This window comes from Carya illinoinensis, chromosome 9, assembly GCF_018687715.1.
Source record: "Carya illinoinensis cultivar Pawnee chromosome 9, C.illinoinensisPawnee_v1, whole genome shotgun sequence".
Taxonomy (NCBI): domain Eukaryota; kingdom Viridiplantae; phylum Streptophyta; class Magnoliopsida; order Fagales; family Juglandaceae; genus Carya; species Carya illinoinensis.
Genome location: NC_056760.1, coordinates 36,672,551 through 36,686,735, shown reverse-complemented (window position 1 = coordinate 36,686,735; position 14,185 = coordinate 36,672,551). Strand labels below are relative to the sequence as shown.

General features: G+C 34.2%; 2 protein-coding genes across 2 annotated transcripts in view; both read right to left on the bottom strand.

The window, feature by feature from the left end:
• Positions 1-562: 562 nt before the first annotated feature.
• Positions 563-3,355, bottom strand: LOC122276070 (glutathione S-transferase L3-like). The gene is made up of 10 exons (XM_043085516.1): positions 3,265-3,355; positions 3,043-3,111; positions 2,877-2,937; positions 2,602-2,688; positions 2,176-2,274; positions 1,972-2,074; positions 1,819-1,895; positions 1,490-1,597; positions 847-947; positions 563-763 (listed from the first exon to the last, which is right to left on the bottom strand). Exons 1-9 carry the CDS (start codon positions 3,273-3,275, stop codon positions 852-854), a joined length of 711 nt encoding a protein of 236 aa, XP_042941450.1. The 5' UTR covers positions 3,276-3,355; the 3' UTR covers positions 563-763; positions 847-851.
• Positions 563-14,185, bottom strand: part of LOC122276066 (glutathione S-transferase L3-like) — a 32,340-nt gene continuing 18,717 nt past the window's right edge. Inside the window, exon 10 of the mRNA XM_043085511.1 lies at positions 563-763. Within this exon, the coding sequence (XP_042941445.1) occupies positions 731-763 (33 nt within the window). The 3' untranslated portion in view covers positions 563-730. The remainder of the gene's footprint in view (positions 764-14,185) is intronic.

Genomic DNA, 14,185 nt, shown 5'->3' with positions numbered 1-14,185 from the left:
CATGTCCAGTTCATGGAAGTTGGAAGGTCAATCATTGCTCCTCTATATAAGCTTTGTACCATCCTTCCTGTTCACCTCTTCATTTGCCGTCTCCTTTCATCTCAGTTTCATTGTCCTTATTTGCTTGACTACTCCTTTTCTCCATCACCTTCCTTGCTCTTATTTCCAACGACTACCAAGAAGACCGTTGAACCTGCGATTTCTAGGGAGCAAGACGTGTCTGAGGTCCGTACCCCGGAATCGGGCTACGCCGGTCCCCACCGGCATCCAGAGGTTTCCTGTGAGTTTCTACCGTGAGTTATGGAAATCAACAAATTTCATCTGCTGCTTGCATATAAGGATTGTTCATGGTAGGTAGACAATCTTCTTCCTCTTCTGTTTTCCTTTCTTGGGTGATTCTGGCAAGTATACTAGTTATAATCAGTAGCACTACCCTTCATTGAATAATTGAAAGGTCGTACTAAAAGTCTTAAATCCATTGCATGCCATTTCTTGGGTACCGAATGTACATAGTTACCCAAATAAAAACATAATCATCAATAAGCAGAAATGTTCTAGCATATATGGTACCAACTGATTTCCATTTATTTAAGCAATCCATACACATTAAAGCACGTTGATACGTACACATAGCCATATATTTAACTAGTACACTCGCACTCAAGACATTCCGATTACATACTAAGAATCAATGCATAAAGGCGCAATGCCACTTTATTTAGCTTTATGTCTAGAAGACTTGCTGGCATGTACACTGCTCAGCCTGAGAAAGAAAGGAAAGTTTGATTGATTAGGAGGGGTTAGCAAAAAAAATAATTTCCGAAAACTGAATCAAGTTTATACTACATTTTCTAAGAAGGTAGTGCCAGAAAGCGAGCCTTGTAAAATTCAACAAGCTCTATGGGATCAGTCTTTGTTTGCTTGTAAGCATCAATCTTGTTTATCTCCTGCAAAAGGTTTAACAAGACTAGGTAGCATTCAAGAACCAAGAACCTCGATGCATTAGGAACTCACTAATCTTTCAAATCAATGCTACAAAGAAGATAATGCAAAAATGTATGTCATGTGAGCCGTAATCTCCAAGAAAAGGTATGAACTTGACTACATATCAGTCATCATTCATCTTCTATTGGGTTCCAAACACTACAAAATCAGACACGATACTATCTTTTTGGAGGCAAGGTTTGGGAGTCTTCTATTCGCAGCTCATGTGCTCCACATTTCAGTTACAGCAGAAGTCTATTTGTTTCATTAATTGCTTCATTGTTTGTTGTTTAGGAGTTAGACTTGCAGTAGCATGTTCGTTTAAGTTGGAAGTTTTATCTATTCTTTTATCAAGAGGATTATCTCCACAAATTAATTACCTGAACTATTGTAGTTGGTAGATGTTGTTGACACCAATATTCAGGGAACAAACACAATGGGAGAGACATATCCCAAGGAGTAAAGCTTAATTCGAATTTCCGGTGGATGGGTTTATTTATCGTACCTCGATCCATTTTGCAAGCTTAGGCCTTCCTGCTGTGATGTCATACTTAAAGACCTCTGATAGGAAGATTTGAAATCTTTCAACAAATGGAACGAAAGCTATGTCCGCCTGAGGATCACAGTCCAATCATAAATATATTTATATATATATATATATATATGGCAAACCCTCCAAGGAAATCAACATGATTAGTTTCTGTAGGCGGAATATACTTTGAAATAAATCTTGAATCTTGACAAATTTTTGGTGAGAACAACCCAAACCAAAAGTATGCAGTATAGCACCAAGGAAATAAAAATTAAAGTAACATAGTTGAGAAATCAACTTACCAAACTGAATTGCCCAAGGAAAAATGGCCCATCATCAAACTTATGTAGAGCATTTTCCAAGTGATCAAAAGCTGGACCTGATGCAAGTTCAAGGTCTTAGTCAATCCGATCTTCTACAGTTATTTCATGAGGGTAATAAGTTTTAAAGCTTACCAGCTTCTTTTACTGTGTCTCCTTTGAATGATGTAAACACTGTCTTGTTGAAGGTGTCAGTGTAAGCTATCAACTCTTCAGCAAACTCTCTTTTAGCAGGATCCTATGACATTTCCCAGAATTACTTCAGTCCAAAGGCCAAGAGAAATAAATAGAGACAAAACGCTTTTGATCGAGGGCACAAATGAATTACTCAAATCTTACATCAGGTAAAAGAGAAGGCCCCCCAAAGTTGTTGTCTACATATTTAATTAAATCAAGACTCTCTCCAATAATTTTGCCATTGTGTTCCAAGGCTGGCACCTGTAAATATGCATTACTCCACAGTCAATCAATTCGATCAAGCAAGCTAAATCAAGAATATATTAGATGAAAAATGCCATCTATACTTATAATTTTACTTAAATCAAGGATGGCACCTGAAAAATGCCATCAGTTATTGAAAATGGTGAAAATTTTAATATTCAAAACTTGAAATTCAAACTAGAAAAGAAAACACTACTAAAATCGAGTTGTCACTCGGTACGTATAATATTGTGCGTAAAATTGTAGCTAGGTCTTGCACTACTCTACATTAGATATGCAACACTAATCTACACAGGTATATTATATTCTCTTTCCATTTGGCACCTTGTTTTCAGGGTAGACTTTCTCCTTATACCAAGCAGGCCTGTTTCCAAGGTTAAGTGGAACTAATTTGATCTCGTCTTGTAATCCCTGCACCTCGAATCATTCAGCGACCAAAAACATAAACTCAAAGTAAAAGCAAACCCCCGACAAACGAAAAAAGGAGGAAGAGGACAAAAGAAGCCAAAGGGGCAGATGACCTCCTGTAAAATTTAAGTACAGAAAACAAAATAAAATTAGGAAATGAAGAACAAAGAGACCAAAGTGACGAAAACAACCTTGAAATTCCTGGTGATCCATACACGCTGTGCAAATGGGCATATGTAAGAGGAGTACAACCTTCGAAAACAACAAAGAAATCCAAGTTCATTTTAAAACACGGTGCATAAAGCATAAAAACCAAGACAAAATAATAATAACAACAACTAGGAGAGTAGAGTCAACCTCGTAGTTCCATCGAAGAGAGGAGGAGGTTCGGAAGTGGCATCCAAGGGTGTCGGATGATTCACTCCGCTGTACAGCACAGGATAATAAAAATATATAAATAAATAAATAACTGAACCCGCGTATAAATTTTGACAAGAATGCACAAATTCAGAGAAACCCAAATTAAAAAAAAAAAAAAACATCTGAGAAAATGGAAAATCCAATTTCGAAAAAACTTACACTGTAGCCATATTGATAAAGGTAGACTTTAGAGATGCTTTTTACTTTCTAATGTGATAGGTAATGGCGTCTATGTTCACGGGGGCAAACTTTATATAGCATTTTCGACCGGGTTTAAATCGCAAGCAGTGACGTAATGCCACAGTTGCAAAAATTATATCTGAACGAACCAAAAAAAAAATGCTACTGTCACCGACCACTGTATATTTATTGAGAAATATACATCATCTTATACTACACATTTTATATATTAAAATATTATTTTTTATTTTTTTTATTTTTTATTTCATTTTATTATTATTAAACTAATTAAATTATTTTATTTATCATCTATATACTACATATTTATTATAGAAAAAAAATTAAAAAATTATTTTATTTATCATCTATATACTACATATTTAGTATAGAAAAAAAAATTAAAATAAATATGATGAGTAAAATATGAGGATGATAGGAAAATTTTTCATATTTTTATTTGCTTTTCTTTTAGATTTTATCTTTCGGAATTCAGTGCTCATCCGAATGCCGCCTTCTTCTCGTTTCTTTATGAATGTTACGATGTTGTGTCGTTGTCTTTGTTTTGTTTTTTTTCCTTAATTTTTAATTTAGAATAAAAAAGTTTGGTGCAAAGAGAGAAGATTTCACCAAAGACTTGTATAAAAGTACGTCAAATTAGGGCTGTACATCGGCTGGCCGGTTTCGGTTTTAGGCCTAAACCGAAACCGACCGGTTCTTAAAAAATCAATACAGCAACCGGCCAAAACCGACCGTGCTGGGGAAGGAAACCGGCCGGTTCCTTTGCCAGCCGGTTCCGGTCGGTTCCCCCTGCAGGTTCCTACACGGAGGGCCTGGAGATTCAGCGGATGGTTCTGCAATGGTAGGTTCACCAAGCAAGATCGACATGATGGATGAGTGCCATCAAATTCTCAGATCTAAATCTGCTCGGCAACAAAGATTGGCTGCAGCCTCTCAGCTCATGGCCTCAGCTTTTCCTTACTCTCCGAAATGCATGAGTATGCTTCTACAGCAGCAGCAAAATGATACTAATAGGTATAAAACTTTAGATTGTATCATGCAAAATCGTGGGGTTTTTTTCTCTCCTTTGTTTTGAATGTTTTGAGTACATGTAGGGCGGCAGCAGCTCTGATGATGGGTGAAGATATGCACAAGTTTGGGCGATCCAGGCTCGAATCGGAGAGAGAGAGAGAGAGAGAGAGAGAGAGAGAGAGAGAGAGAGAGAGAGAGAGAGAGAGATCGGGGGGGGGGGCTGCAGAAGAGAATAGGGAGGGGAAGAGGGGAAGGGGGGAACGGGAAGGGTAATAACCCTAACCCGTTCCCAACCAAACGACGCCGTTTGGTCTCAACCAAACGGCGTCGTCCAATTTTAATTTTTTTCTGTGTGGTCTTAAATAAAACGACGCCGTTTGGTTGGTTTACCGGTTTCCTGTATGTTCGAACCGGAACCGAACCGGCCGACCTCGGTTCCTAATTATTTCTACCGCCGGCCGACCGGTTCTTCGCCGGTTCATGCCGGTTCCGGTCGGTTGCCGTCGGTGGAGGTCGGTTGGCCGGTTTCTTGTACACCCCTACGTCAAATCCCTGAACGTTTGCCGTATATAAAGTTTGACTTGTCGTTTAGTGCGACAGAATGAAATTAAATAGATGGGTAAAAACAATAATACGTGATTTTCAAAGCTATAGAATCATGCATGACTTAACCCTCACGTAGGTATGTTGTAAAGTTTAGAAGAGATCAAATGAATTTTCTCGACATAAAAGATTCAATCGACCGCGTCTCATTTTATAAAATATAATATATTTTGTTGTAAAATAATATTATTGTAAAATAAATTATATGACCACCTTGCGCTAGCCGTCAAATACATAATGCATAGTGCTAGCATAGTACTAGCATAGTGAGTTGGCCGACATATGCATAATGTATAGTGCTAGCATAGCACTAGCATAGTGAGTTGGCCGACATATGCATAGTGCATAATGCCAGCATAATACTAGCATAGTGAATTGGCCGACATATGCATAGTGCATAGTACCAGCATAATGCAGCATAGTAAGCTAGCATAATTCTCTTTGTAAGCCTATATATATCGTTGAATTCTTTAAGAAATTCATAAGTTTCATAACTTCTCTGAACTCTATCTCTCTCTCTCCTTTCGATAGTTTTATAACACGTTATCAGCACGAACGTTCTGACGATTTTGAAGCTAGTAGTCCTCTACTTCAAGTAAGTCTTTCAATATATTTTTGTAGTTTTCAAAATGAATATGAAATATTAAACATACTTATGTTACTGATTTATATATGCAGAAAATGTCAAATCTTATAAAATTGGAATTCGTTGCTCTTGACATTTCTGGAAAAAATTATTTATCTTGGATCCTTGATGCTGAGATCCATCTGGATGCAATAAACCTGGGAGATACAATTAAAGAAGGAAATCAAGGGTCCCTGCAGGACCGTGCTAAGGCAATGATTTTCTTTCGGCACCATCTTCATGAAGAATTAAAAACTGAGTATCTAACGGTGAAAGATCCACTTATTTTATGGAATGATTTAAGGGAGAGATATGAACACCAGAAAACTGTAATCCTCCCAAAAGCTCGTCATGATTGGATGCACCTGAGGTTGCAAGACTTCAAAAGTGTTAGTGAATATAACTCTGCACTCTTTAAAATTAGCTCGCTATTGAAATTATGTGGTGAAAAAGTCACTGATGATGACTTGTTAGAGAAGACATATACTACTTTTCATGCCTCGAATGTGCTCCTGCAGCAGCAGTATCGAGAGCGAAAGTTCAAGAAATATTCTGAACTTATATCTTGTCTTCTATTAGCTGAGCAAAATAATGAGCTTTTATCAAAAAATCATCAGTCACGTCCTACTGGTTCTATATCATTCTCTGAAGTGAATGGTACTAGATTTACATCATTCCCAAAAGCGAATGGTGCATCTTTTCAAAGAAAAAGATGGCATGGACGTGGTAAGAAAAACTATAAAAGTGGAGGTCCTAGAAGTGACCACACTAAAAGGGAAAATAATAGATATACACCATACCACCAGAAGTGGTTCAACTCAGAGAAAGGCAAAGGTCCTCAAAATAAATTTGTAAAGAAATATGAAGATGAATGCCATAGATGTGGTATGACTGGACATTGGTCTCGTACCTGTCGTACAGCTAAGCACTTGGTTAACTTATACCAATCTTCTATAAAAGAAAAAATAAAGAAATTTGAAACAAATTTTGCTGAACCATCATATGCTTTAAATTCTATAGATGGAGAAGATATTACAAGTCTTGATGTTTCTGATTTCTTTGAGGATTCTAGTGGTAGAGTTAATCATGGAAGTGTTCCTTTTTAATTAATGTATTTCCTTTATATTATTGTAAAATATTTTTATTCTGCAATATTTTTTTAGTAATGAAAGTTTTATATATTTTGTAGAATCATGAGTTTTATTGATGAACTTTCTATCTCCGAGATGAATAATAAAGATGTATGTATGGCTGACAGTGCTACAACTCATACAATTCTTAAGGATAAAAAAATATTTTCAAAATCTAACATTGAGTAAAGCCTATGTTCATACTATTTCCGGTTCATCGAATCTAATTGAAGGCTCCGGAAGAGCTTATATTGTGTTGCCTAATGGCACCAAATTTTGTATTAATGATGCTCTATTTTCTTCACAATCCAAAAGAAATTTATTAAGTTTTAAAGATATACATCGTGATGGTTGTCATATTGAAACCATTAACGAAGAGGATAAAGAGTATCTTCTCATTACTAAAACAATTTCGAGCCAGAAGCTCGTATTAGAAAAACTGCATGCCCTCTCATCTGGATTGTATTATACAAAAATGAGAACAATTGAATCACATGTTGTAATGCACCAGAAGTGCATTGATCCCAAAATATTTATGACTTGGCATGATCGCTTTGGACATCCGGGATCAATAATGATAAGACAAATAATTGATAATTCGTATGGACATCCCCTAAAGAATCAGAAGATTATCTTACCCAATGAATATCCATGCTCTGCATGTTCTCAAGGTAAATTGATTATCAAACCATCTATCTCAAAGGTTCTTTTTGAATTTCCATCTTTTTTACAAAGGATTCATGGGAATATATGTGAGCCTATTCAACCATCAAGTGGACCGTTCAGATATTTTATGGTTTTAATTGATGCATCAAGTCGATGGTCATATGTTTGTCTACTTTCCACTAGAAATGATGCATTTGCTAAACTTCTTGCACAAATAATTAAGCTACGAGCACAATTCCCTGACTATCCAATTAAAACTATTCGATTGGATAATGCAGGAGAATTTACATCTCAAGCTTTTGATAATTATTGCATGTCAATAGGAATAGATGTTGAACATCCAGTTGCCCACACACACACTCAAAATGGTTTAGCTGAATCATTGATTAAAATGCTTCAGCTAATCGCTAGACCTTTACTCATGAAATCAAATCTTCCTATTTCTGCTTGGGGACATGCTATCATTCATGCAGCATCATTAATTCGAGTTAGGCTATCAGCATATCACAAATATTCACCATTACAGCTTGCATTTGGTCAGCAATCAAATATTTCTCATCTTCGTATTTTTGGATGTACTGTATATGTTCCAATTGCACCTCCACAACGTACAAAGATGGACCCTCAACGTAGACTTGGGATATATGTTGAGTTTGATTCTCCATCTATTATCAGATACCTTGAGCCTCTTACAGGGGATATGTTTAAGGCACGTTTTGAGGATTGTCATTTTGACGAATCCATTTTTCCAACATTGGGTAATGAGAAGTCGGTGCCTGAAGCACGACAGGAAATTACTTGGGAAAATAAAGCTCTTTCCCAATTTAATCCTCGTACAAAAGAATGTAATCTAGAAGTTTAAAAGATTATTCATTTGTAAAGTGTTGCAAACCAATTATCGGATGTATTTACTGACACTAAAGGTGTGGTAAAATCATATATTTCTGCTGTTAATGTTCTAGCAAGGATTGCAGTCCCTGAAGGACAAGTTACTAAAATAGCAATAGGCGAATCTAAGATACGCCTGAAGCGTGGACGGCCTATTGGTGCTAAGGACAAAATTCCTCGGAAGAGGAAAATACAAAATGAATTTGGTACTCCTGAAGAGTCCATACCAACACAGGCCATAAGAGTAATTGATGCTCCTGAAAAGAGTAAATCTCCTGAGAAAGAACCTCCTGAATAGGTATTTCATGAAATGTCTTTCTTTGAAGAGGGACAGGTACCTGAAACTAACGAGATCTCGATACATTTCATGAGTACAGGAGAAATTTTGAATAGAAATAAAACTGTTGTCGACAACATATTTTCATATAAAATGGCTCTTGACATTACCAGAAGTAATGAAGAAATTGAGCCAAGAACTGTCGAAGAATGTCGATGTAGAGATGACTGGCCAAAATGGAAATCAGCTATTGAAGTTGAATTAAACTCGCTAGCAAAGCGAGAGGTCTTTGGACCAATTATACAAACACCAAAGGGTGTAATGCCGGTTGGATATAAATGGGTATTTATACGTAAACGTAATGAAAGCAATGAAATTGTGCGATATAAAGCACGACTTGTTGCACAAGGTTTCCTGCAGAAACCGGAGATTGATTATGAGGAAACATACTCTCCTGTTATGGATGCAATCACATTCAGATATTTGATCAGTTTGGCAGTTATAAAAAGATTGAATATGCAATTGATGGATGTGGTCACTGCATATTTATATGGATCATTAGATCATGACATATATATGAAAATCCCTGAAGGATATAAAATGCCTGAAGCTTCTAATCTGAGTACATCCAGAAGTGTGTATTCTATTAAGTTTTAAAGATCTTTATATAGGTTAAAACAATCCGGACGCATGTGGTATAAACGCCTTAGCGAATATTTATTGAAAGAAGGATTTGAGAATAATCCAATATGTCCATGTGTTTTTATTAAGAAATCAGACTCCGGATTTGTTATTATTGCGGTTTATGTTGATGATCTAAATCTTGTTGGAACTCCTGAAGAGATTAGAAGAACCGCTACATATTTAAAGAATGAATTTGAAATAAAGGATCTTGGCAAAACGAAATTTTGTCTCGGCCTGCAGCTCGAGCATTTGCCAAATGGAATTCTCATTCATCAGTCAAATTATACAGAGAAAGTCTTGAAACACTTTTACATGGACAAAGCTCATCCCCTGAGTACTCCAATGGTTGTTCGATCACTTAATGTGCAGAAGGATCCATTTCGTCCTTGTGAAGACAATGAAGAAATTCTTGGTCCTGAAATACCTTATCTCAGTGCAATTGGAGCCCTGATGTATCTTGCAAATTGCACTTGGCCTGATATTGCATTTTCAGTTAATTTATTTGCAAGATATAGTTCCGCACCAACTCGAAGACATTGGAATGGCATTAAACATATCCTTCGATACCTTCGAGGTACGGTTGATATAGGATTCTTTTATCAACATGGTTCAAATCCATAATTAGTTGGATATGCAGATGCAGGTTATCTTTCAAATCCACACAGAGCTAGATCTCAAACTGGATATGTATTTACTTATAGAAATTCTGCTATATCATGGAGATCTGTCAAACAAACACTATCTGCTACCTCTTCAAATCACTTAGAGATCATTGCAATTCATAAAGCAAGTCGAGAATATATTTGGCTAAGATCAATGATCCAACATATTCAAGAAAAGTGTGGTCTTCCAGTGATTAATGATAGCCCAACAACTTTATACGAAAATAATGCTACTTGTATTACTCAAATTAGAGGAGGATATATCAAAGGTGATAGAACCAAACATATTTCACCTAAATTCTTTTATACTCATGAACTTCAAGAGAAATGTGAAATTAAAATCAAGCAGATACGATCAAGTGATAATCTGGCAGATTTATTCACAAAAGCATTACCAACTGCAACATTTAAGAAGATTGTGCAGAACATTAGAATGCGGAGACTTGAAGACCTTTTATCATGCACTTTTCAGGGGGAGTAATGTCTTGAAGACTTATACTGATTGTACTCTTTTTCCTTCGCTAAGGTTTTATCCCACTGGGTTTTCCTTTGCAAGATTTTAATGAGGCAATCTTAAAGCATTTTACGGTACACATGAATATTGTATTATTTTTCCTTCGCCATTGTTTTTTTTTCCCACAGGGTTTTTCCTTGGCAAGGTTTTAACGAGGCATATTCATTATATATGGTCATCCAAAGGGGGAGTGTTGTAAAATAAATTGTATTACCACCTTGAGCTAGTCGTCAAATGCATAGTGCATAGTGTTAGCATAGTACTAACATAGTGAGTTGGCCGACATATGCATAGTGCATAGTACTAGCATAGTGAGTTGGCCGACATATACATAGTGCATAGTGTCAGCATAGTACTAGCATAGTGAGTTGGCCGACATATGCATAGTGCATAGTACCAGCATAGTACAACATAGTAAGTTAGTATAGTTCCCTTTGTACGCCTATATATATCGTTGAATTCTTTAAGAAATTCATAAGTTTCATAACTTCTCTGAGCTCTATCTCTCTCTCTCTCCTTTTGATAGTTTTATAACATATTTATTATTATTAAATAATTTGTTGGTAAAATTACACAATAATGTAATAAAAATTACAATAAAGTTAAAATATAAACGAAGCCAGTTTGGACTGAGGCACGGAAATCTCGCTTTCTTTAAGGAGATTCAAGTCTTCTGCGATGTACAAAGTTTTAAATTAACCGGTGCAGTAGAACTTCTCTTGACTTGACTCCTCCAAGATACAACAGCTCAACTGATCGTCATATAGCCCGAACCAACTCTGCACAAGTGGTTGAACTCAAAACTCCACCAGAAGAACACCTTTCTTTTATCTAGAAATACTCTCAACAAATATTTACGTACAACCCTCTATTTTATTTTATTGTATATCAAGATAATACTACTTTCAAAAGCCTCTTTTTAGACTAAATGGACGCCCCTAATATATAGAAAGCAGTTAGCATGTAAAAAAAAAAAAAAGGTAGCCGTTTGTACATACGACATCTGGATAATAAAGAAGAAAAACAATAAAAACGTTGGCCATTATCAAAGATCCGTAAAAGGAATGTTGGCCAATTAACCATAGTTATTACCTCCATTAACACGTACCAACGGTAAGAAAATAGGCCAAATAAATATCTCCTCAATAAAGCTAAACATAATGAAAGAAGCGTACAAAGCCATAATCTCAGTTTTACCTGCAGTTATATCTAAGGGTACTAAAAAGACCAGTTATGAGGTATTAACACCAACGTTCGGATGAAAAGATAACGGCAGCAAAGAAATTTACTTTCACAGATAACGATTTGTTTTTTATTAAAAAAAACTGGGCTATTGAAAGAAAGGATAAAAAAACAGTAATGTTTTTTTTTTTTCTTTTAACAACCGATCGGCCAAAAGAAAATAACTGCAGTCAACGTTAATTATAAACTGTAAATATTACCCACTTGAATGTCAAAGTAAATGGTTACCAGACAATAATGACTCTTAAGAAAATGTTATTAATAAATATTATTTAAAAGAAACCAACATAATTTTTTAATAATAAATATATTACATCTTACATCATAAAATGAAAATATAATGTATAATATTATTCAAGAGAATATAATGTATACATTATATTATTATTATATCTTTATCCAACTATATAAAATATTATATATTTATCATAATTGAACGATAATATAGTATATAATATTACTTTTATGGATTATATGCCGCTTGCCATGTTGGAACCAAAAGTATGTGCACATGTGTAAAAAATTATACAAACATTAAAACGCCACGTATTCACAAAATTGTTTAAAAATAAACTCAAATTAAAGAGACTAAAATAAAAAAAAATAAAAAAAAAATTAATTTGTATAATCTAGGGTTTGTGCCAGGCTTACAAACTTCTTTTAGAAAAAGGTGAATAACTTTAAAATTCATGTGAGAAATTTCACTTTAATCTATGAAACATAAAATTCTTATTTAATCTTATTTTATCAAGTCTAATCTTATTATCAAATATAATTTAAATATAAAATTTTCAAACTAATCATTACAAATTTTTTAAACTAATTATTACAACTTTTTCATAATTTCAAATAAAAAATAATTCTAACTTCTTCAAATCATAAAATAAAAATAATATTATAAAACGATATTATTATAATATTTTGACTTTATAATTTTTTTTATTCAACTTTTTTTCTCTCCATTCTCAAAATTTAAAAAATACTCAACTCAAATTATTTCATTACTATTCACAAATTATCTCATTACTATTCACAAATTTTCATCTTATCTTACTCTCCAAACCTGTCATAAGAAAATGAGTTTTTCCTATCATGTGCATTGGCATCCCTCTTGGCTCTTAGAGCTTATTTGGAAATAGATCTTATTCTAAAATTATCATATCATTTCATCTCACCCCATCCTCTTTCCAAACATAATTCAAATATAAAATTTTCAAACTAATTGTTGAGGATATTTTTGTTGGAGGCCAGCCTAAGCCCAACATTAAGCAGGTTTCTCATATTCCAGATAGTCCGAAATGGCCCAACCTAAACTAGCAAGAGCCTTCCAACGGTTTAGGAAGAACCCATTACCCATGTAAATCGGTTATAACTATCCGGGCCAAGATGAGACGTCACATGAGAAGCGCGAAAAGTCGGGTCAGAGGAAGGATAATGAAGCACACCAAGAGAAAAGGATTGGACTCCAAAATAATGCCAAAAGATTACGCTGCATTAAATGAATTCACCAGATAACGTCGTATTAAAGATGGTATAACGGAGGGAGTTCCAAGAGGACTTCTTTTCTCCCAAGCCATTAGGTATGGCCTCTGACTCTTCAGGCCGAGTATAAAAAGGCCCATTAGACTACTAGGTAAATGATCGAATCTTCCCGCTCAAACACTAGCACTCACTCTCTTCTTGCTCCTACTGCTTAGTAAGCCATTACTAACTAAGGCATTAAAGGGTACCCGGGCCACCCCAGGGCCACATTTCCCGATCTCTTCTTTATTATTGTAGGCTCTGAAAACAAAAGACTTGGCCGCTGAGAGCCCGACTAAAATGTGTATGAAACACGTCATTAATATTAATCATTATAACTTTTCTAAACTTTCAAATAAAAAATAAAAAATAATTTAACTTTTTCAAAGTCTAAAACAAAAATAATATTATATAATTATATTTTAACAATATTTTAATTTTATAATATTTTTTATTCAACTTTTATAATATTTTTTATTTTAACTTTTTTATTTAATATTTAATATTTTATAATATATTTTGATAAATATATAAAATTTATTTGATGAATAATGGATAATAGATTTGCACCTGTACGTACGGTATCCATCATTACTTATTTTCTAATAAATTATAAGAGCATTGGAATTAGGGCAGCTAGTGCAATTCAAAATATAGCTAAATTTTGTATAAACGACTTATATTGGATTAATTAAAAACTTTTAGTTTAGATTTTAAGTTACAGTAACTTTAAAGAAATTTTTAAAGTTAGAGTTACTATTTACCTATCAAACCCATATTTTATTTACAGATAATTAATAAAGTTTTATTAAATTCTTTTTTAAACTTTCATTAATAAAAAAGGCTATGTTCTGTCTAGATTTTCAAAATTTTTTTTGTAAACAAGGATATATTATGTTTGATAATTAGGTTGATATAAAAAATAGTTGAAAAATACTAATTTTAAATAAAATTTAAATTATAATTAATATATAAAATGTATTTGTAAAATAAAAAAATTATTAAAAAAATAAATAATATTACATTATTATTTTAACTTTAAAATGAATGAATCCCGTT

Excerpts from the sequence above, each read along its gene's own strand:
- LOC122276070 (XM_043085516.1), bottom strand. Across the intron at positions 1,896-1,971 it reads AGACACAGTAAAAGAAGCTG|GTCCAGCTTTTGATCACTTG; the intron begins GTAAGCTTTAAA and ends AACTTGCATCAG. Across the intron at positions 1,598-1,818 it reads TCCTTGGGCAATTCAGTTTG|GCGGACATAGCTTTCGTTCC; the intron begins GTAAGTTGATTT and ends TGTGATCCTCAG.